General features: G+C 46.1%; 1 protein-coding gene across 3 annotated transcripts in view; it reads left to right on the top strand.

Annotated features, from left to right (window-relative positions):
• Positions 1 to 22,488, top strand: part of SLC43A3 (solute carrier family 43 member 3) — a 1,442,737-nt gene that overhangs the window by 633,537 nt on the left and 786,712 nt on the right. For all 3 annotated transcript variants that reach the window (XM_068255264.1, XM_068255263.1, XM_068255265.1), the window contains exon 7: positions 5,921 to 6,060. In XM_068255264.1, coding sequence (XP_068111365.1) covers positions 5,921 to 6,060 — 140 coding nt within the window. The remainder of the gene's footprint in view (positions 1 to 5,920; positions 6,061 to 22,488) is intronic.

Below are 22,488 nucleotides of genomic sequence, written 5' to 3'. Positions count from 1 at the left end.
CCATATGTCGTGCATTTAAGGACAAGCCTATTGAAGAACGCAAGACATTTCTTAAGGAACATAATATCTGTTTCAAGTGTTGTGCATCCTCCAACCATTTAGCTAGAGACTGTAAGATCGCTATCAGATGTTCCCTGTGTAACAGTGCCAAACACATGGATGCTCTTCATTCAGACCTGTTCAAAAATAAATCTTCACCCGACAGCAAACCCAAGACTACATCAGATGATGGCGGGGAGAAGACTGAGCAACATACCAACACCGTAACTACAAGGTGTACCGAGATGTGTGGAGAAGGCCGTTATAACAAGTCTTGCAGCAAGATATGTCTTGTAAGAGTTTTTCCTGAAGGATGTCCACAAAATGCCATAAAGATGTATGCCATACTTGACGATCAGAGCAATCGCTCATTGGCAAGTACAGAGTTCTTTGACTTATTCAACATTCATGGAGAGACTTGGCCCTATACCTTGCAGACATGCGCAGGACAAATCAATACTTCTGGAAGAATAGCCCACGGTTTCATAGTGGCATCAGAATATGAGAACATAGAGTTTCCTCTTCCAACTCTAATTGAATGTGATCAGCTACCGAACAACAGAGAAGAGATACCCACACCTGAGGTTGCACGATATCACTCTCATTTGAACTTCATTGCTGACTGCATACCACCACTTAACAAGGATGCGAAAATCTTGATTCTTCTTGGGAGAGACATTCCCAGAGTTCATAAAATAAGAGAGTTGTGCAACAGTCCAGATGATGCTCCTCATGCTCAAAAACTTGATCTTGGATGGGTGATAATTGCAGAAGTCTGTTTAGATAAATCGCAAAAGCTCTTGGGCGTAGCTTCCTACAAAACGAATGTGGAGGAATTCTGTACCTATCAATCGATGAAATGTAAATTGCACTATCATGTGAAAGAAAGACTGGATTTCAAATCTGAAGTTCCATATCAAGCCCTCCAAAGTATTACTTGCAAGCTTACTTCTCACACGGACCTTGGTGATTCAGTGTACCAGACTACCTGTGATGACAACAAGATTGCCCCTTCAATTGAAAACAAGGAGTTCATCAAGATTATGAATGAAGAGTTCTTCAAGGACAACTCCAACAGTTGGGTAGCTCCATTACCCTTCCGTTTACCAAGGCTTACTCTCCCTAACAATCGAGAACAAGCTTTAACTAGATTTGCTGTACTTAAGAGAACTCTCCGTAGCAAGCCTGAGATGCAAGAGCACTTTCTAGCATTCATGCAGAAGATTCTAGATAACCATCATGCTGAGCCAGCACCAGACCTTAAGGAAGGTGAAGAATGCTGGTACCTTCCATCCTTGGAGTCTACCATCCTCGTAAACCGGGACAAATCAGAATTGTCTTTGACTCAAGTGCTCAATTCAAGGGAACCTCCTTAAATAATGTTCTTCTAACAGGCCCAAATTTAACAAACAACCTTGTAGGAGTGTTGATGCGGTTCAGGAAGGAACCCATTGCCGTGACAGCTGACATCCAACAAATGTTCCACTGTTTCATTGTCAGAGAGGACCACAGAGATTATCTCCGATTCTTGTGGCACTGCAACAATGACATCAAGGATCAGGTGATAGATTATCGCATGAGAGTCCATGTCTTTGGAAATAGTCCATCTCCTGCAGTGGCAACTTACGGCCTGAGAAGAACAGCGCAGGAAGGAGAAAGGGAATTCGGATCTGACACCAGGCAGTTCATTGAGAGAGATTTCTATGTAGATGATGGCCTCAAATCCTTCTCAACACCTGAAGAAGCTGTCAGTCTCGTAAAACGAACTCAACAGCTCTTGTTGACTGCTAATTTAAGGCTTCACAAGATTGCATCTAATAGCAGTGAAGTAATGAAGGCTTTTAATCCAGAAGATCATGCTAAGGATTTGAAAGATTTGGACTTGGGAGTAGATGCCCTACCCACACAAAGGAGTCTCGGTCTTCTTTGGAATGTAACTTCAGACACATTCACCTTTCAGGTCTCTGATACAGAGAAGCCATTCACCAGACGAGGAGTCCTGTCAACTGTCAATAGCCTTTACGATCCCCTAGGCTTTGTGACACCAGTTACTGTCCAAGGGAGATCCATACTTCGTCAGCTTACTGAGAGAGTCACAGATTGGGATGCCCCTTTGCCAGCAGACCTACTGCCTAAATGGGAGAAATGGAGAAACTCCTTGAAGGCTTTGGAAGAACTTAATATTCCACGCTGCTATTCACCCACTTCACTTTCAAAAGGTCAGAGGAAAGAGATTCACATCTTCTGTGATGCATCCACTGAAGCTATAGCGGCTGTGGCTTATCTCAAGATCATAGATCCCTCTGGAAGATCCCATGTTGGTTTCCTACTAGGAAAAGCCAAGTTAGCTCCAAAACCTGTTCATACTATTCCAAGATTGGAATTGTGTGGTGCAACCCTAGCAGTCGAAGTTGCAGAATTCCTGCAAAATGAAATGGACACTGAAATTGATCAGATTAAGTACTACACTGACAGCAAGATTGTACTTGGCTACATATGCAACAGCGTAAGAAGATTCTATGTGTATGTGGCTAACAGGGTGGAACGGATAAGAAGAATCAGTAGACTTAAACAATGGAACTATGTCCCGACTGATTTGAATCCCGCAGACATCGCCACAAGGTCAGTGCCAGCAGCTGCCCTCACGCGAACGATTTGGTTTTCAGGGCCCAAGTTTTTAACAGATCAGTCTTCCACAAATTCAGAAGAAGATATTGATTTCCACTTGGTGGATCCAGATACTGATCCAGAAATCCGCCCTGAAGTTATAACATTGAGTTCCAACATCTGCTCAAGAAGAGGCTTGGAGGTGAGACGTTTTGAACGTTTCTCTTCCTGGAAAAGATTGGTGAGGACTATAGCAAGATTAAGCCATATTGCACAGAGTTTTCGCAAGCCCAATCAGACATCATCCTGCCATGGATGGCACACCTGCAAAGAGTTACCCAATGCATTAGAGTATGAGAAGGCAGAGTTATTCATCATACGTCGTGTGCAAGAAGAGGTCTATGCAGACAAGATTAAGTGTTTGAGAGGCAATAGACCAGTCTCAAAGAGTAGTCTGCTATTCACACTGAACCCAGTAATCGACAATGAGGGTATGCTTAGAGTCGGTGGACGGCTGAATAAGTCCAACCTGCTAAGAGGAGAACAGAACCCGTTGATAGTACCAGGAAACCACCATCTGGCAACTTTGATTATCCGGCATTACCATGAGACAGTCAGCCACCAAGGAAGACATTACACAGAAGGTGCCGTCAGAGTTGCAGGGTTCTGGATAGTTGGAGTGAAAAGGCAAATAGCCACGATCATTCACAACTGTGTCAAATGTCAGAAGTTAAGAGGTAGACAGCAGTATCAGCAGATGGCTGACCTACCCGCAGACAGACTTAGCGAAGATGCACCCTTTTCATATGTCGGGATCGATGTATTTGGACCATGGACAGTAACGACCAGAAGAACCCGTGGTGGTCAACTCAACAGCAAAAGATGGGCTGTAATGTTCACTTGCTTAAGTGTAAGAGCTGTACATATCAAAGTGATCGAGTCTATGGACACTTCAAGTTTCATCAATGCTCTTAGGAGATTTCTTGCACTAAGAGGTCCTGTGAAGATGTTGAGATCGGACTGTGGCACTAACTTCATTGGTGCGTGTAGAGAGTTACAGATAGACCGACAACAAGTTGGAAAGTATTTGAGTGATCAAGGTTGTGTGTGGAAGTTTAACCCACCACACTCTTCACACATGGGCGGAGTATGGGAACGCATGATTGGCATGGCAAGGCGAATACTGGATTCAATGTTGCTTGATGTGAGTTCTTCACGCCTTACCCACGAGGTGCTCACCACATTCCTTGCTGAGGTTGCAGCAATAATAAACTCAAGACCACTGACTGCCGTATCCACAGATCCAGAATTTCCGACTATCTTAACTCCAGCTACATTGTTGAGCCGGAAAATTGGACAGATTCCAGCACCAAAGGGTATCTTTGATGAAGAGGACATGTATAAACGTCAGTGGAGACACGCTCAATACCTTGCAGATCGGTTCTGGGACAGATGGAGGAAGGAATACCTCACACTTTTGCAAGGACGTAAAAAGTGGCAAACCCAGAAGCCCAACTTAAAGGAAGGGGATTTGGTCCTGCTAAAAGACCAGCAAACTCACCGGATCCAGTGGCCAGTTGGACTTATTACAAAGGCCATTGCCAGTGATGATGGAAGGGTCCGAAGTGTGGAAGTCAGGATCGTGAAAAATGGGAACTCAAAAACTTTCCTCAGACCAGTCACTGAGACTGTCCTTATTATGCCTGCTTCTAAAAGTTCGGATCCAGTCTTATGTGAGGGAGTCACTCAAGCCCCTAACATAGATAGCCAATAGACTTGAGAAGGCTAGGTTAAGAATGCTAGATAGCATTTTACTCCATGCAGTGTTAAAAAGAAATATAATTGAGTAGTGGTATCTCACGATACCAGGCGGGAGTGTGCTGCCACGCAGCCTCTTATTTTCTAGCAGTTGTGATTTCATGTTATGTTACAGTTATTTAGTATCTTCCTTACTCCCCTGCTGTTTCTTGCTAGTTGGTAGCTCCCACCCCTTCTCTTCCTGCTGTAACTCCATTTTGCATATTTGTTATGTAGAGACTGCAGAGTTAGGGAGCTGTGTAACTTCATTGGAAGTTTACCTACGAGAAAGACTATGAAAAAGCCTGATGTTTGTACCCTTTGTTACCTTGAAGCATAAAGAAGCATTGGAAAACACCTCAGGAGTCTTTATTCATTGAGTAAGCTGCCTGTTAAAGCGTTATTAACCTGCTGCACACATCCATACAGACTGGGTCTATAGGAGCTTGTGGCAGGTACAACAGATGCTGAGACAGAACACTGTGCATAAAACCCACACATTTTATCTGCCCATTTGTCCTGGTTATTGCAATGTTTAAAATATTTCCCTAGTACAATGTATGGCACCAATATTTTATTTGGAAATAAAGGTGCATTTTTTTTTCAGTTTTGCATCCATCAATAATTATGAGCCCATATAGGCAGTAATATACCCTCACAACATATTAAAAAAAGTTTAGTCCCTAAGGTAACGATGTATGTATTTTTTTTAAACTGTCTTTTGTATTTATTTTTTTAAGCTACAGGGGAGGGTGGGTGTTAATGAGGCTTTATTAAATAATGAATGCATTTTTTTCTACTTTACCTTTACTTATTGGATACTAGGTAGTGCTAAGCACTCTTCTGGAAGTTACCAGGAAGTGCTTTATTTTTTTTTTACACTTTGTGTTGTTCTGTTTTTTATAAATCAACATGCCTCGTGATGGAGGCATGTTGATTCATTCACAGGGGATTAGTTGTCTCGGGGGAACACTCGTTCTCCTTCTGCAATCGATGCTCTGTAATAGTGGCAGGGAACAAGCTTGCACCCGACGGCTACAAGTGTGCACCTGCTGCAGCACTGCTGGACGAATATTTTCATTCAGATTGCTGCTATGCGGCTCCTGCTGGACATGCTCGAATATATTCATCCAATTGGGCTTAAGTGGTTAAGGTACCCCTGAATTGGGGAAAAAAAACTATTGAATTAAGCCCATGGTGGGCTAGATTAATTTATCCATAACCTCCTGAAGCTCCTCGTTTATGAAGCAGGTAATCCTGCTCAACTTGGGCATCATTCAACACCCCCCTCCCCTCCCCCAATACAGGGGTACTTTAAGCAGGAATCTGGTTTGGAAAACCTGAGCTGAAACACGATTTTGGCAAGTTGTCTTTGCCCATCCCTATTCCGTTACTGATTTATTTACTTATTCGGTCTGTCATATGTATAATCTTTCCATTCATGTATTTTGTAAATGAGATAATTTTTTTTTTGTAGGTTCTATATCAAAATGGAATATCACTAAGAGCATTGTTCCTGTGCATTTCAAGCTGTAGCGTTTTCCATATTCTGAGAACAATTATTTTAATGCCGAAGAAACATATTCCATTCCCTCTACCTGAGGGATATGTCTATGGGTAAGTAGTATGCACTTTTATTTGTAATTGTATAACATTATATATTATACAGCAAGGTGGCGTAGTGGTTGGCGCTCTTGCTAGGGATGGTCGGAATTGCCAATTTCCACTCCCACAGAAAATCTGCTTTCTGCCATTGTAGATTACTGCTAACGCTTTCCGCTACCAATTTCCACATTCCGATGCAGATTTTCGCAGATATTTCTACCAAATTTAACATTGATTTTCTCAAAAAAAAAACAAAGTCTTTTTGAAAGATTTTTTTTTCTTTTGTTCCCACCATTTTGCTTAACATACCCTGAAAATGTGTTTCTATCACCTATGGGGGCTATGCTATTAACCTCTAGTCGGCGGCATACCGCATATCGGTAATGCGGATTTTCTGCATTTTACATTTCCGCTGCCCTTAAAGTGAACCTTAAGCATAAAAAATAAATTGAGTTTTACTCACCTGGGGCTTACCTCAGCCCCCTGCAGCTGATCGGTGCCCACGACGAGTCGCTCTGATGCTCCGGGTCCCGCTGTCAGCCTCTTCCGGTTTCGCCGTCAGGACCCGTCAGGCTGGGAAGGCGGCCGTTTCTACCCGTTCCCAGCCAAAATAGCACCCCTATGCGGCCATGCCGCATAGGGGTGCTATTTTGGCTGGGAACACGTAGTATCAGCCGCGTTCCCCAGCCTGACGGGTCTTTTTGAAAGATTTTCCGGGTTTGTTAAGCAGAAGAGTGGGAACAAGAGGGAAAAAAAACTTTCAAAAAGACCTTGTACTTTTTGAGAAAATCTATGTTAACTGCTTGCCGACTGCGTCACCCTGATGGGCATGGCCGCGGCAGCAGACCCAGGACCACCTAACGCTGATCAGCGTAAAGTCCTGGGGCTTCGCTTTGAAGGAGATTGTGCGCGCATCTTCTGCTTGGTAGGCGGAGCTCCGCTCTGCCTTCAGTCTAGGCTAGCTACATGATTAAAAAAAATAAATAAATACAAAAAATAGTGCTGTGCTGCCCCCTGGCGGTCAATTAAAACCGCCAGGGGGCAGCACAGCACTATTTTATTTATTTATTTTTTAATAGGTGGCAGCAGCGGCGGGCAGGAACACAGGCATACCCCTATGTGCTCCACCGCCGGAGGTTCCACTCTCTAAGCATTTAATGCTACTTCCTGTTTATCAGGAAGTAGCGAGTGGCACTTAGAAATAGGACCTCCATGGTGGAACACAGAATTATGCCTGTGTTCCAGTCCGCCGCTGCTGCCACCGATTAATACTGGAGGGGGGTGGTGAGGGGAGAGCCCGCGGTAAGGAGGGGGAGTGGCCCCCCTCCCCACCGATGTAGGTGGCCATGCTTTCCCCTCGTGCTGCAAGTGGACCTGTGATGTCTAGTTACGCCCATGGGCATGAAGATTGTACTAAGGTCAAAACCATGAGAAAAGTAAATAAATGTGTTTATTTACAGAATAAAAATATATACATTATACACAAGACAATGGGCATGTAACCCCCCATTAAAAAAACACACGGTGCCCCACAGATTCTAGAACACCAACCCTAACTAACTATCTAACTAAAGCCAAAAGCTGATATATACAGTACAGACCAAAAGTTTGGACACACCTTCTCATTCAAAGGGTTTTCTTTATGTTCATGACTATGAACATTGTAGATTCACACTGAAGGCATCCAAACTATGAATTAACCTCCTTAGCGGTATGGACGAGCTCAGCTCATCCATTACCGACGGAGGGTGCCGCTCAGGCCCTGCTGGGCCGATTTTCTTCAAATAAAAAGGTGCACACGCAGCCGGCACTTTGCCAGCCGTGTATGCTACCTGATAGCCGCCGCTCTGTGGCGATCCGCCGCGAGCAGCGGCGAAAGAGGGTCCCCCCAGCCGCCCGAGCCCTGTGCAGCCGGACCAATCACTTCCGGCGACGAGGAAAGCGAAACAAGCCGGAGGCGATCAGAAGTACGCATGAGGAGCGCCCTCTAGTGGGCTTTCCTGCAGCCAACTATTAGTTGGCTGCATGTAATAGATTTTTTTTTTATTAAAAAAAACCCTCCCGCAGCCGCCCTGGCGATCTTAATAGAACGCCAGGGAGGTTAACACATGTGGAAGCATAGTACATAACCAAAAGTGTGAAACAACTGAAAATATATCATATTCTAGGTTCTTCAAAGTAGCCACCATTTGCTTTGATTACTGCTTTGCACAGTCTTGGCATTCTCTTGATGAGCTTCAAGAGGTAGTCGCCTGAAATGGTCTTCCAACAGACTTGAAGGAGTTCCCAGAGATGCTTAGCACCAGGGTTGCTCGAATGGACCCAAATTCGATTTGAGTGCATTCAAATCCGGGTCAAATCCGGATTTGGCCATGATCACAACCATAGAATTCGATTAGAGTTTGCATTCGAGTCGTGACCACTAATTAAATCCAGATCACGAGTCGTAATCACGAATGGCCTTAAAGCATAACCACAATTAAATTTATGTGGAGGTGTAATTTAAAAAAAAATTGATGTAAAACTTTTTTTCTGTATTTGTTTGTTTATTCTTCTTCACCGTCTTCACCTTCTTCTTTTTCTTCTCTCCTTTTTCTTCACCATCTTCTTTTTCTTTTTCACCATCATCTTCTTCTTCACCACCTGGTTCTTCTTCTTCACCACCTGGTTATTCTTCTTTTTCACCTGGTTCTTCTTCTTTGTCTGGTTCATCTTCACTTGGTTCTTCTTCTTCCCCTTCTTCTTCTCCTTCCTCTCCTCCTTCTTCTCTTGGTTATTCTTCTTCTTCTTCACCATCTTCTTCTTTATTGTTTTGTTCATATTCTTCATCTTGTACCCAACTTAATGTTTTTTCCCTTACAGAATTGTTTTAAAATTTTTCTTCAACAGCATAGCTAAATTTGTGGTGTAATAGATGGTGGCGCATGGCAGCAGCACCTTATTCTGTGGAATCTGGCGGTGGGAGCACAGGCAGTAGGAAGTTAAAGCAGCAGCAGGAGGAGGAGGAGGAGTAATGTGTTAACGTGTGGCAGGCAGCATACGATGTAGTAGGCCATGGCACTTAGCGGTGGTACCATGGCTTTAAAAAACACCTTACAGCATGAGGAGGTTCTGGACAGTGGTTGTGAAGCCCACACTGTGTCAACCCAGACACCTCAGAATTATTTTTTTTACAAGAAAAGAAAGCTATTGTAGTGGCGTAATAGCTAGTGGCGAATGGCAGCAGCACATAATTCTGTGGACCCTGGAGGTGGGAGCACAGACAGAGGTTAAAGCAGCAGCATGAGGAGGAGGAGGAGAGTAACGTGTGGCAGCATACAATGTAGTAGGCCATGGCACCTAGCGGTGGTACCACGGCTGTAATAAACACTGAGCAAACAGCAGGAGGTTCCAGACATCGGTTGTGAAGCCCACATTGTGTCCAATACACAATTGGGACAGCACAGTTTTCAACCCAGACACTTCAGAATTGTATTTATTTATTTTACAACAAAGAAAGCTATTGTAGTGGTGTAATAGCTAGTGGCGCATAATTCTGTGGACCCTGGCGGTGGGAGCACAGACAGCAGGAGGTTAAAGCAGCAGGAGGAGGAGGAGGAGAGTAACGTGTGGCAGCAGGCACTGTAACAGGCCATGGCACCTAACGGCGATACCACAGCACAACAAAAATAAACAACCGTGAGGTTCCAGGAAGTGGTCATACAGCCACAGTTGGGTTCTCCCCACAACTTGGACAGCACAGTTTGCACCCCAGACACCTCAAAACAGTAGTAGCTATTTTGAGGATATGTAAAATAGCTAGTGGCAGCAGCGCATAACGGAGTGGACACTGGTGGTGGTGGGAACACAGACAGCAGGAGGTTTCATGCAGCAGCCGCAGGACATACATGGCAGCAGGCAGCCTAGGCCATGGCACCTAGTGGTGGTACCACAGCACCTAGAGAAAACCAGGGCAAAGTAGCAAGAGACTGAAGGTTGATGTACAAAATAATTCCCAGGCACCTCATGTCCTCCTGTCGCCGACAACAGGGGCCTGGAACATGTCTTCAATCAGGCTTGGTTGATCTTGAGGTATGTCAGTCTGTCCACAGACTCTGGGGACAGACGAGAGCACTTCTCCGTGACCACACCACCGGCTGCACTGAAGCACCTCTCAGACAGCATGCTGGAAGGGGGGCAAGAAAGGACTTCCAGGGTGTACTGCGCCAGCTCACTCCAGATCTCCAAGCGCTCGACCCAGTACTCCAAGGGGTCCACAGGCTCCTCGCCAGTGTCAAGCCTGCTGTAGGACCCCATGTGGCCAGCCACCATCCAGGTCAGGCGCTGGGTCTGACTTTGAGAGGAGGATGCTGCTGCATGCACCTCCTCTCTCGGCAGCTCTACCATCATGTAGAGTGCCTTTTCCTCAGGCGGCAAAAAGTCTAGGGCCGGCCCTGCTCTCCGCATTGGGCCGGGGGCGATGACCCAACTCAACGATGAGTGCAACACGCTGCTGCTGCGCCTCTGCTCCCTCCTCCACAACTCTGCAGTCAGTGGCTGGCGGTGGACCAGTCACAGACCTTCCGGCAATGGTGGCGGCAATGCCGCTGCCTCTCCTGGTGGTGCCCCTACCTCTGTCAGTCATTGTACAATAGACAAATACATATATATATATATAGAGAGAGAGAGAGAGAGAGAGAGGGCAGGAAAGGGTATAAACTTTAAAGGGACTCCGAGCTCACGAAAAAAAGAAAAGTTGTACTCACCAGGGGCTTTCTCCAGCCCAGTGCTGGTCGGGAGGTCCCACGCCGGCGTCCTGGCTCCTCTCCTTCTCCCCGCTCCGGTATAGCTGACAGGCCGCAGCCCGGGCGACACTCGGTGGAGTGTCGGGCTGCAGCTTCCGCGTATGACGCGGATTACGTCACACGCCGGCCGCCTCGCGTCATCACGGCGGCCGGCGTGAAAGTACTGCGCATGCGCGCTTTAATCGCGCATGCGCAGTACTTTCACGCCGGCCGCCGTGATGACGCGAGGCGGCCGGCGTGTGACGTAATCCGCGTCATACGCGGAAGCTGCAGCCCGACACTCCACCGAGTGTCGCCCGGGCTGCGGCCTGTCAGCTATACCGGAGCGGGGAGAAGGAGAGGAGCCAGGACGCCGGCGTGGGACCTCCTGACCAGCACTGGGCTGGAGAAAGCCCCTGGTGAGTACAACTTTTCTTTTTTTCGTGAGCTCGGAGTCCCTTTAATAAAGAAACTCGTGGGTTGGTGACAAAAAAAAAAAATGAAAGGATATTTGTTTTTTTTTTACTACTAGCCTAGTAGTGTAGTCTTTAGTAGTCGATAACTAAGTAACTACTAGTGTGACAGAAAGTGACAATAAGAGTTTGTCACACAGTCAAATAAATCAGGCAGACACACGCAGCAGTCAAAATCACAACAGTTGCTGGCCTGTCTGCTAAGTAACTAACAGTACAGCAGCTGCATCACTAAATAAACTCACAGAGTAACAGTATAAATTAAGAACACTAGTGCACAACAACTAAGTATAATCCCTAACCTACCTACAGCTAGTAGGCTAAGGATACCATAGGCTAGCAGGCCTAGCCTGCATACAGACCTAACACTACCCTAGCACAGTATACAGTATATACACTAAACTAGCTGACTCAACTATTACAATCAAATCACTAACTATCTATAAATGAGTACAATAAATGTGTTAATAATATGTGGAATAGCAAAATTGCACTGTAAAACAGTAGAAAAGCACTTACTCACAGCAGCACTGGAGATGCTCTCAGTACCACAAGTCACAAGCAAGGACGGGTTCCGCAACATGGCCGCCGCCTTATATAGAGGAGGGGAGGGCAAGGCTCCCCTCCTCTGATTGGTTGCTAGGGCCTCGGCTGGGGGCCTTCTGATTGGCCCAATGACATCATCCCCTGGATACTGCATGCCTAGCCAAATCCGGATTCGTGATCACGGGTTAATACCCGTGATCACGGCTGGATTCGAGTGCAAATTCCGGATACATTCGCATTCGGACCTGTGATCGGTATCGATCTCCGGATTCGAGTCCGGATTCATGCAAAACAACTCATAATCACGGGTAATCCATGATCACGAGGTCCTGACGAGCAACCTTGTTTAGCACTTGTTGGCCCTTTTGCCTTCACTCTGCGGTCCAGATCACCCCAAACCATCCCGATTGGGTTCAGGTCTGGTGACTGTGGAGACCATGTCATCTGGCGCAGCACCCCATCACTCTCCTTCCTGGTCAAATAGTCTTTACACAGCCTGGAGGTGTGTTTGGGGTCATTGTTCTGTTGAAAAATAAATTATGGTCCAACTAAATGCAAACCGGATGGAATAGCATGCTGCTGCAAGATGCTGTGGTAGCCATGCTGGTTCAGTATGCCTTCAATTTTGAATAAATCCCAAACAGTGTCACCAGCAAAGCACCCCCACACCATCACACCTCCTCCTCCATGCTTCACAGTGGGAACCAGGCATGTAGAGACCTGTTCACCTTTTCTGCGTCACACAAAGACACGGTGGTTGGAACCAAAAATCTCAAATTTGGACTCATCAGACCAAAGCACAGATTTCCACTGGTCTAATGCCCATTCCTTGTGTTCTTTAGCCCTAACAAGTCTCTTCTGCTTGTTGCCTGTCCTTAGCAGTGGTTTCCTAGCAGATATTCTACCATGAAGGCCTGATTCACACAGTCTCCTCGGTTGTTTTAGAGATGTGTCTGCTGCTAGAACTCTGTGTGGCATTGACCTGGTCTCTAATCTGAGCTGCTGTTAACCTGCGATTTCTGAGGCTGGTGACTCAGATGAATTTATCCTCCACAGCAGAGGTGACTCTTGGTCTTCCTTTCCTGTGGCGGTCTGCATATGAGCCAGCTTCTTTGTAGCGTTTGATGATTTTTGAGACTTTTTCAGATGGTTTTTGAGACACTTTCAAAGTTTTCCCAATTTTTCAGACTAACTGACCTTCATTTCTTTAAGTAATTTTTCATTACTTAGCTGCTTTTTTCTTGCGATTATACAAATTCTAACAGTTTATCCAGTAGGACTATCAGCTGTGTATCCACCTGACTTCTCCACAACGCAACTGATGGTCCCAACCCCATTTATAAGGCAAGAAATTCCACATGCTAAACCTGACAGGGCACACCTGTGACGTGAAAACCATTTCAGGTGACTACCTCTTGAAGCTCACCAAGAGAATGCCAAGGCTGTGCAAAGCAGTAATCAAAGCTAAAGGTGGCTACTTTGAAGAACCTAGAATATGACATATTTTCAGTTGTTTCACACTTTTTGGTTATGTACTATACTTCCACATGTGTTAATTCATAGTTTGGAGGCCTTCAGTGTGAATCTACAATGTTCATAGTCATGAAAATAAAGAAAACTCTTTGAATGAGAAGGTGTGTCCAAACTTTTGGTCTGTACTGTATATATCAGCTTTGGGCTTTAGTTATATAGTTAGTTAGGGTTGGTGTTCTAGAATCTGTGGGGCACCGTGTGTTTTTTTAATGGGGGGGTTACATGCCCATGGTCTTGTGTATAATGTATATATTTTTATTCTGTAAATAAACACATTTATTTACTTTTCTCATGGTTTTGACCTTAGTACAATCTTCATGCTCTAGACCATTGTATAGATACAGCCCCCCATACACACACTTGTACAGTGGGTTGCAAAAGTATTCAGCCCCCTTGAAGTTTTCCACATTTTGTCACATTACTGCCACAAACATGAATCAATTTTATTGGAATTCCACGTGAAAGACCAATACAAAGTACATGTGAGAAGTGGATCGAAAATCATATGTGATTCCAAACATTTTTTACGGGGTCCGTTAAAAATGGCGCCAGTTATCGTAGTTAAAAAACGGAGCCCCATAGAGAACCACTATCGCTAGTTATTTTTCGTTGACAGCTAAAAAATGGCGCCGGCTTTAAAAACGATATTTATCGTTTATATTTATATTTGTATTGCTCCCAAACGATATTTATCGTTTTAATCCTTGCTTTGCTGCCGTTTGGAAAATATCTGCCCGCCGGCTTTAATGTTTAATAGCAAAGCCCCCTTAAAAGCTACAAACACCAAATTTGCAGGGAATGTTAAGAAGAAAATTGTGAACAAAAGGAAAACAAAATTTTTCAGAAAGACCTTATAGTTTTTGAGAAAATCGATTTTGAATATTCTTCTTCTGACCATGGGAAAATTAAACGCCCGCCGACTTTAGCGGTTAATAGCAAAGCCCCTTTAAATGCCAGAAACACCAAATGTGTAGGGAATGTTAAGAAGAATAGTGGGAACACGAAGAAAAAAAAATGTTCAAAAAGACCTTATAGTTTTTGAGAAAATCGAGTTTAAATCTTCAAAGAGGAAATGTATCTATTTAAATCTCGTACTGACATTTCCATGGAAACTTTTTCCGCCGACTTTAGCAGTTAATAGCAAAGTCCCCTTAAATCCTAGCAACACCAAATTTGCAGGATATGTTAAAAAGATACTGGGAAACAATATTTAAAAAAAAAATTGAAAAATTTTATCTTTTTTTTTTAAATTAAAATTTGTGGGTTATGTTCAGAGTGTGGGAAATGTTTTGAAAAAAATGACGAGGGGTCCCTCCCGAGCCTCTGTAACCCCTTGTCTCCCATGCAGGCTGGGATAGCCAGAATGCAGAGCCCCGGCCGACTGGGGCTTCGCACCCTGAGCTATACCAGCCCGCATGGTCCATGGTATGGGGGGGCTTCGGGGGGGAGGGGCGGCCAAGCCTTCCCCTCCCCACCCGGAGCCCTTGTCCAATCCATGGACAAGGGGCTCTTGGCTGATGGTGTAGGTGTAATGGTTAAGGGCTCTGCCTCTGACACAGGAGACCAGGGTTCGAATCTCGGCTCTGCCTGTTCAGTAAGCCAGCACTAATTCAGTAGGAGACCTTTGGCAAGTCTCCCTTACACTGCTACTGCCAATAGAGCGCACCCTAGTGGCTGCTGCTCTGCTCTGGCGCTTTGAGTTCGCAAGGAGAAAAGCACAATATAAATGTTATTTGTCTATTTGTCTTGTTCCCCACCTCCGGTGCCCCAGGAGGAGGTGGGGGCGACGACTCCCTGGGGGGGGGGGGTTCATGGTGGCATCTGGGAGTCCCCTTTAAGAAGGGGACCCCCAGATGCCCACCCCCCTCCCAGGAGAAATGAGTATAGGGCTACTTTGTACCCCTTACCCATTTCCACAAAGGGTTAAATGAAATAAAAACACAATAACGAGAAAAGTCCTTTAATGTTCTGAATTAACCAGAAATACTTACCTGTACCTTTAAGAAAAAAATCCCACGTCAATTAGGTCCTACGACAGTATCCTCTGACTTGCGACCTTCTGTTACATCTTGATTGAAGATCTCCGCCGCCCCGACACCACACACGCCGCCTCCGCCGCACTGCTCTTAGCTATACTTAGTATAGCTAAGAGCAAAAAGCATCTTTAAATTTTAGCTCCAATGGTCCCCATTGGTTCCTTAACAGACCAATGGGGATCAGGAGGATCCCCATTGGTCGATAAGGAACCAATGGGGAGCCTTGGAGCCAAAATTTAAAGATGCTTTTTGTTCTCAGCTATACTTAGTATAGCTGAGAGTTGCGTCTATGCATCTATATAGACGCATTAGCGCTAGCTGCCGCTGCCCTCCCTGCCTCCCCCCACCTGTCACCCTCACCCATGCTGGCACCCATGGGTGCATTGGGTGTCAGCATGGGTGAGGGTGACAGGTGGGGGGAGGCAGGGAGGGCAGCTAGCGCTAATGCGTCTATATAGACGCATAGACGCAACTCTCAGCTATACTTAGTATAGCTGAGAGCAGTGCGGCGGAGGCGGCGTGTGTGGCGTCGGGGCGGCGGAGATCTTCAATCAAGATGTATCAGAAGATCGCAAGATGGAGGATACTGTCGTGGGACCTGATTGGCGTGGGATTTTTTTCTTAAAGGTACAGGTAAGTATTTGTGGTTAATTTAGAACATTAAAGGACTTTTCTCGTGGTTGTGTTTTTATTTCATTTAACCCTTTGTGGAAATGGGTAAGGGGCACTATGTACCTCTATACTCATTTCTCCTGGGAGGGGGGTGGGCATCTGGGGGTCCCCTTCTTAAAGGGGACTCCCTGATGCCACCATGAACCCCTCCCAGGGAGTCGTCGCCCCCCGACTCCACCTGGGGCAAGGGAGGCGGGGAAGAGCCCCTTGTCCATGGATTGGACAAGGGGCTCCGGGGGGGAGGGGGAGGCTTGGCCGCCCCTCCCCCCCTGAGCCCCCCCACACCATGGACCATGAGGGCTGGTATAGCTCAGGGTGCAAAGCCCCAGTCGGCCGGGGCACCGCATTCTGGCTATTACAGCCTGCATGGGGGACAAGGGGTTACAGAGGCTCGGGAGGAAGGACCCCACGTCGTTTTTTTTTTTTATTTGGTATCAATTTTTATTTTTTTAATGTTCTGAGTGTGGGAAATAAATTAAAAAAAAAATGACGTGGGGTCCCCCCTCCCGAGCCTCTGTAACCCTTTGTCCCCCATGCAGGCTGGGATAGCCAGAATGCGGAGCCCCAGCCGACTGGGGCTTCGCACCCTGAGCTATACCAGCCCGCATGGTCCATGGTATGGGGGGGCTTCGGGGGGGAGGGGCGGCCAAGCCTTCCCCTCCCCCCCGGAGCCCTTGTCCAATCCATGGACAAGGGGCTCTTCCCCACCTCCGGTGCCCCAGTAGGAGGTGGGGGCGACGACTCCCTGGGGGGGGGGGTTCATGGTTGCATCTGGGAGTCCCCTTTAAGAAGGGGACCCCAAGATGCCCACCCCCCTCCCAGGAGAAATGAGTATAGGGCTACTTTGTACCCCTTACCCATTTCAACAAAGGGTTAAATGAAATAAAAACACAACCACGAGAAAAGTATTTTAATAATCTTAATTAACCACAAATACTTACCTGTACCTTTAAAAAAAATGTTCCCGCGCCAATATATCCTCGGAAATGATCCAACGAATAACAATATCCTCTTATCTTGCGATCTTCAATTAACTTGATTGAAGATCTCCCACGCCAATTAGAATACTATACCTTACAATGCGTCCTGCGTAGGGACGCATAGCACGGCTCCCGATGTCCTCCCCACCTCCTCACCTGTCACCCTCACCTAGCCTGGCACCTGGTGCACCCATGGGTGCCACCCTAGGTGAGGGTGACAGGTGCAGGCAGACGGGGAGAGACAGCGGAGCTGGCAGCTATACGTCCGCACGGGACGCATCCTAAGGTATAGTAACCGGCTCTTAAATGAGCCGGTTCTTTTTGTATTGAATCAAATGAATCGATTCCGGTTCGAGCCGGTTACTATACCTTAGGATGCGTCCTGTGCGGACGTATAGCTGCCAGCTCCGCTGTCTCTCCCGTCTGCCTGCACCTGTCACCCTCACCTAGGGTGGCACCCATGGGTGCACCAGGTGCCAGGCTAGGTGAGGGTGACAGGCGAGGAGGCGGGGAGGACAGCGGGAGCCGTGCTATGCGTCCCTACGCAGGACGCATTGTAAGGTATAGTATTCTAATTGGCGTGGGAGATCTTCAATCAAGTTAATTGAAGATCGCAAGATAAGAGGATATTGTTATTCGTTGGATCATTTCCGAGGATATATTGGCGTGGGAACATTTTTTTTAAAGGTACAGGTAAGTATTTGTGGTTAATTAAGATTATTAAAATACTTTTCTCGTGGTTGTGTTTTTATTTCATTTAACCCTTTGTTGAAATGGGTAAGGGGTACAAAGTAGCCCTATACTCATTTCTCCTGGGAGGGGGGTGGGCATCTTGGGGTCCCCTTCTTAAAGGGGACTCCCAGATGCCACCATGAACCCCCCCCCCAGGGAGTCGTTGCCCCCACCTCCTCCTGGGGCACCGGAGGTGGGGAAGAGCCCCTTGTCCATGGATTGGACAAGGGCTCCGGGGGGGAGGGGAAGGCTTGGCCGCCCCTCCCCCCCGAAGCCCATCCATACCATGGACCATGCGGGCTGGTATAGCTCAGGGTGCGAAGCCCCAGTCGGCCGGGGCTCCGCATTCTGGCTATCCCAGCCTGCATGGGAGACAAGGGGTTACAGAGGCTCGGGAGGGGGGACCCCACGTCGTTTTTTTTTTTAATTTATTTCCCACACTCAGAACATTAATAAAATAAAAATTGATACCAAATTTAAAAAAAAAACGACGTGGGGTCCCCCCTCCCAAGCCTCTGTAACCCCTTGTCCCCCATGCAGGCTGGGATAGCCAGAATGCGGAGCCCCGGCCGACTGGGGCTTCGCACCCTGAGCTATACCAGCCCGCATGGTCCATGGTGTGGGGGGCTCCGGGGGGGAGGGGCGGCCAAGCCTCCCCCTCCCCCCCGGAGCCCCTTGTCCAATCCATGGACAAGGGGCTCTTCCCCGCCTCCCTTGCCCCAGGTGGAGGCGGGGGGCGACGACTCCCTGGGGGGGGGTTCATGGTGGCATCTGGGAGTCCCCTTTAAGAAGGGGACCCCCAGATGCCCACCCCCCTCCCAGGAGAAATGAGTATAGAGGTACAAAGTGCCCCTTACCCATTTCCACAAAGGGTTAAATGAAATAAAAACACAACCACGAGAAAAGTCCTTTAATGTTCTAAATTAACCACAAATACTTACCTGTACCTTTAAGAAAAAAATCCCACGCCAATCAGGTCCCACGGCAGTATCCTCCATCTTGCGATCTTCTGATACATCTTGATTGAAGATCTCCGCCGCCCCGACACCACACACGCCGCCTCCGCCGCACTGCTCTCAGCTATACTAAGTATAGCTGAGAGTTGCGTCTATGCGTCTATATAGACGCATTAGCGCTAGCTGCCGCTGCCCTCCCTGCCTCCCCCCACCTGTCACCCTCACTCATGCTGACACCCAATGCACCCATGGGTGCCAGCATGGGTGAGGGTGACAGGTGGGGGGAGGCAGGGAGGGCAGCGGCAGCTAGCGCTAATGCGTCTATATAGATGCATAGACGCAACTCTCAGCTATACTAAGTATAGCTGAGAACAAAAAGCATCTTTACATTTTGGCTCCAAGGCTCCCCATTGGTCGATAAGGAACCAATGGGGATCCTCCTGATCCCCATTGGTCTGTTAAGGAACCAATGGGGACCATTGGAGCTAAAATTTAAAGATGCTTTTTGCTCTTAGCTATACTAAGTATAGCTAAGAGCAGTGCGGCGGAGGCAGCGTGTGTGGCGTCGGGGCGGCGGAGATCTTCAATCAAGATGTAACAGAAGGTCGCAAGACAGAGGATACTGTCGTGGGACCTAATTGACGTGGGATTTTTTTCTTAAAGGTACAGGTAAGTATTTCTGGTTAATTTAGAACATTAAAGGACTTTTCTCGTTGTTGTGTTTTTATTTCATTTAACCCTTTGTGGAAATGGGTAAGGGGTACAAAGTAGCCCTATACTCATTTCTCCTGGGAGGGGGGTGGGCATCTGGGGTCCCCTTCTTAAAGGGGACTCCCAGATGCCATCATGAAACCCCCCCCCAGGGAGTCGTTGCCCCCACCTCCTCCTGCGGCACCGGAGGTGGAGAAGAGCCCCTTGTCCATGGATTGGACAAGGGCTCCGGGGGGGAGGGGAAGGCTTGGCCGCCCCTCCCCCCCGAAGCCCCCCCATACCATGGACCATGCGGGCTGGTATAGCTCAGGGTGCGAAGTCCCAGTCGGCCGGGGCTCCGCATTCTGGCTATCCCAGCCTGCATGGGAGACAAGGGGTTACAGAGGCTCGGGAGGGGGGACCCCACGTCATTTTTTTCAAAACATTTCCCACACTCTGAACATAACCCACAAATTTTAATTTAAAAAAAAAAAAATTTTCAATTTTTTTTTTAATATTGTTTCCCAGTATCTTTTTAACATTTTCCAAACGGCAGCAAAGCAAGGGTTAAAACGATAAATATCGTTTGGGAGCAATACAAATATAAATATCGTTCCGGCACGAAAAAAAAAAAGTTTTAAAACGATAAATTTCGTTCAAAAGGTCTGCACTATTTTAACCTTTAAAACGATAAATATTGTTTTAAACATATACCGGGCAGAAGGGGGCGCCATTTTTTTGCCGGCGCCATTTTTAACTAGACGCATTTTTTACAAATAAATATCTGCAAAGTGGGGTGTGCGTAATTATTCGGCCCTCTGAGTCAATACTTTGTAGAACCACCTTTTGCTGCAATTACAGCTGCCAGTCTTTTTTTTTTTTTTTTTTCAATATAAGTTTTTTTTTTTATTGAACAATGCAAATGTTTTACATACTTTAAAGATCAGTGGTATATAGTATATAACATAAACATGTAATACAAACAATTAATACAAACAATTATGAACAGAGTACAGCGGGGTTAAAAGGTAAAAGATGGCATTGTGTCAGAATATAACATATCACATGGTAGTCCTATAGTAATGTGAATTATCTACTTTGATCCTCCTAGGAGTGTTGATGTGAGTATGAATGTTAAGGGGGGCCCCGCTTATGTTCTGGTGTGAGGTATAAACTTGTTGGTATCCCTTTCTCCTGGCCTTCTCTACCTTCTAGTACCTAGGGGCAGAAGGCTGGAAAAGGGAAAATTAGAGGGGTCTTCTCAGAGTTGAAGCCCCTGATTGCAAAGTTGTTGTTTGTTATGCTCACACCCTTCTTTGGATTTTTGGGGGGTGCTTTGGAGGGAGGACCCTCCTTATGAATTTTTATAAGTTGCAATGGGAGCAGGGGTTGGGTAAGTCTTACTCCCGGGATGGCGCAGCGTATTGTAACGTCTAATAGTGTTGTACTCTGTGGTTGTTAGGTAAAATGATTGTTTATGCTTTTTCTGAAAGCCTAATCTTCTAATGATAATTATTCAAAATGAACTGAATACAGGAAATAAAAGACAATAAGAAGACTATAAGATAACCAACATGGTGAACAGTGAACTTGCTGCAATAGATAACTTGGTGCCTAAGGTGCTCAATTGATATTCAATCCCTGTTGTCTGTTTCTTGTGCCACATATTGCATTATTTTACCAAGGGAATGGATTTGGGAGTTTGATGAGGGTTTTGCCCATCCTTGTTCTTATGATGTTTTCCATCTGGAGGTTGGAGTGTATTAGGGCTGTACAGTGATGCCATGGTATATGTTCATTTGATTTCCAGTTAACTGAGATAAGGTGTAGGGCTGCTGTTAAAATATGACATATCAGTGGTTGTAATTCTTTATCAAGTGTATCTAGGTAAATCATAAACAATGCGAATTCAGGCTTGAGAGAAAAGTCGTTCGTCGTCAGAGATCTGAGTAGGTTCTCTATTGATTCCCATAGGGTTCTAACCAGTTCACAGTCCCATATCATATGTTTTAGAGTGCCTATAGCTTTGTTGCATTTCCAACATATTGGAGAAAGGTTTGGCTTAAATGTGGCAATTTTTCTTGGCGTGAGATACCATTTGGTGAAAATCTTTTTTGATTGCTCCCAGTGTGTGGCGCAGTGAGAGAATTTTTTAATGTATTTATTTGTAGTTAGAATCTGGGTGGGGGTGATTGTTGTATTCAAATCATAGGACCACACATTAGTATATTTAGATAGTATCTTTAAGTAATTTGTAAAGAATTCAGAGTACCATATAGATATCCCTCCCCGGATAGTCATCTTGCTATTTAGCATAGTAAGTATGTGATCCGGGAGAGAAGGGTTTTCAATTGTTTTGTTCGTCAGAATATGAGATATTCTCATGTAGGTGAATTGGAATGATTCTGGGATTAAGTATTCTTTCTTTAGAGTTTCAAAGGATTTTGTTTTTTTTAAATCGGTGATTTCTCCAATATGTTGGATGCCTTTGTCGATTAGCATATTGATGTTTAAATCAGGTGATAGCATTTTTAATATGTGGATGGGGAGGGTTACTGTGCTTTGGTTCGAACTTTTGTATGGGTATTTGGTGTAGTATTCCCATGCCATGATAGACGCTTGAATGGTTGGGAATGGGGATTTCGGGGGTTTGATCCAGGGCCGGGCCGAGGCAGAGGCTGGAGAGGCTCCAGCCTCAGGGCGCAGTGTAGGAGGGGGGGGCGCACAATTCATTCAGCTGTCATTCCCAATTGTGTTTGAAGCAGAAAGAAATAAGAAAAGGGGATATATGACAGTGACTGCAAGCCAGATAACTAGATATTAAGGTGTTGGGGAGGTTGGGGGCCCTGGGGCACCTATTAGTCTAATAGCAATCAGTGTGTGAAGTGTTAAGCTTGGAGGTGTAATCTCCACAGTCAGCATACAACACATAAGCTGACGTGAAGGAGGTACACACACCAGCACAAGGGATCAGGATATCCCCAGTTTAGTGGAGGAGAGGACTGACTCCAATAGGAGATTGTGGTGCACAGAGCCGGTGCAGATCCGAACAGCCACAA

The sequence above is a fragment of the Hyperolius riggenbachi genome, chromosome 10, assembly GCF_040937935.1.
Source record: "Hyperolius riggenbachi isolate aHypRig1 chromosome 10, aHypRig1.pri, whole genome shotgun sequence".
NCBI lineage: Eukaryota > Metazoa > Chordata > Amphibia > Anura > Hyperoliidae > Hyperolius > Hyperolius riggenbachi.
Note: the sequence above shows the minus strand (reverse complement) of the source record. Positions and strands in the feature narration are given on the sequence as shown.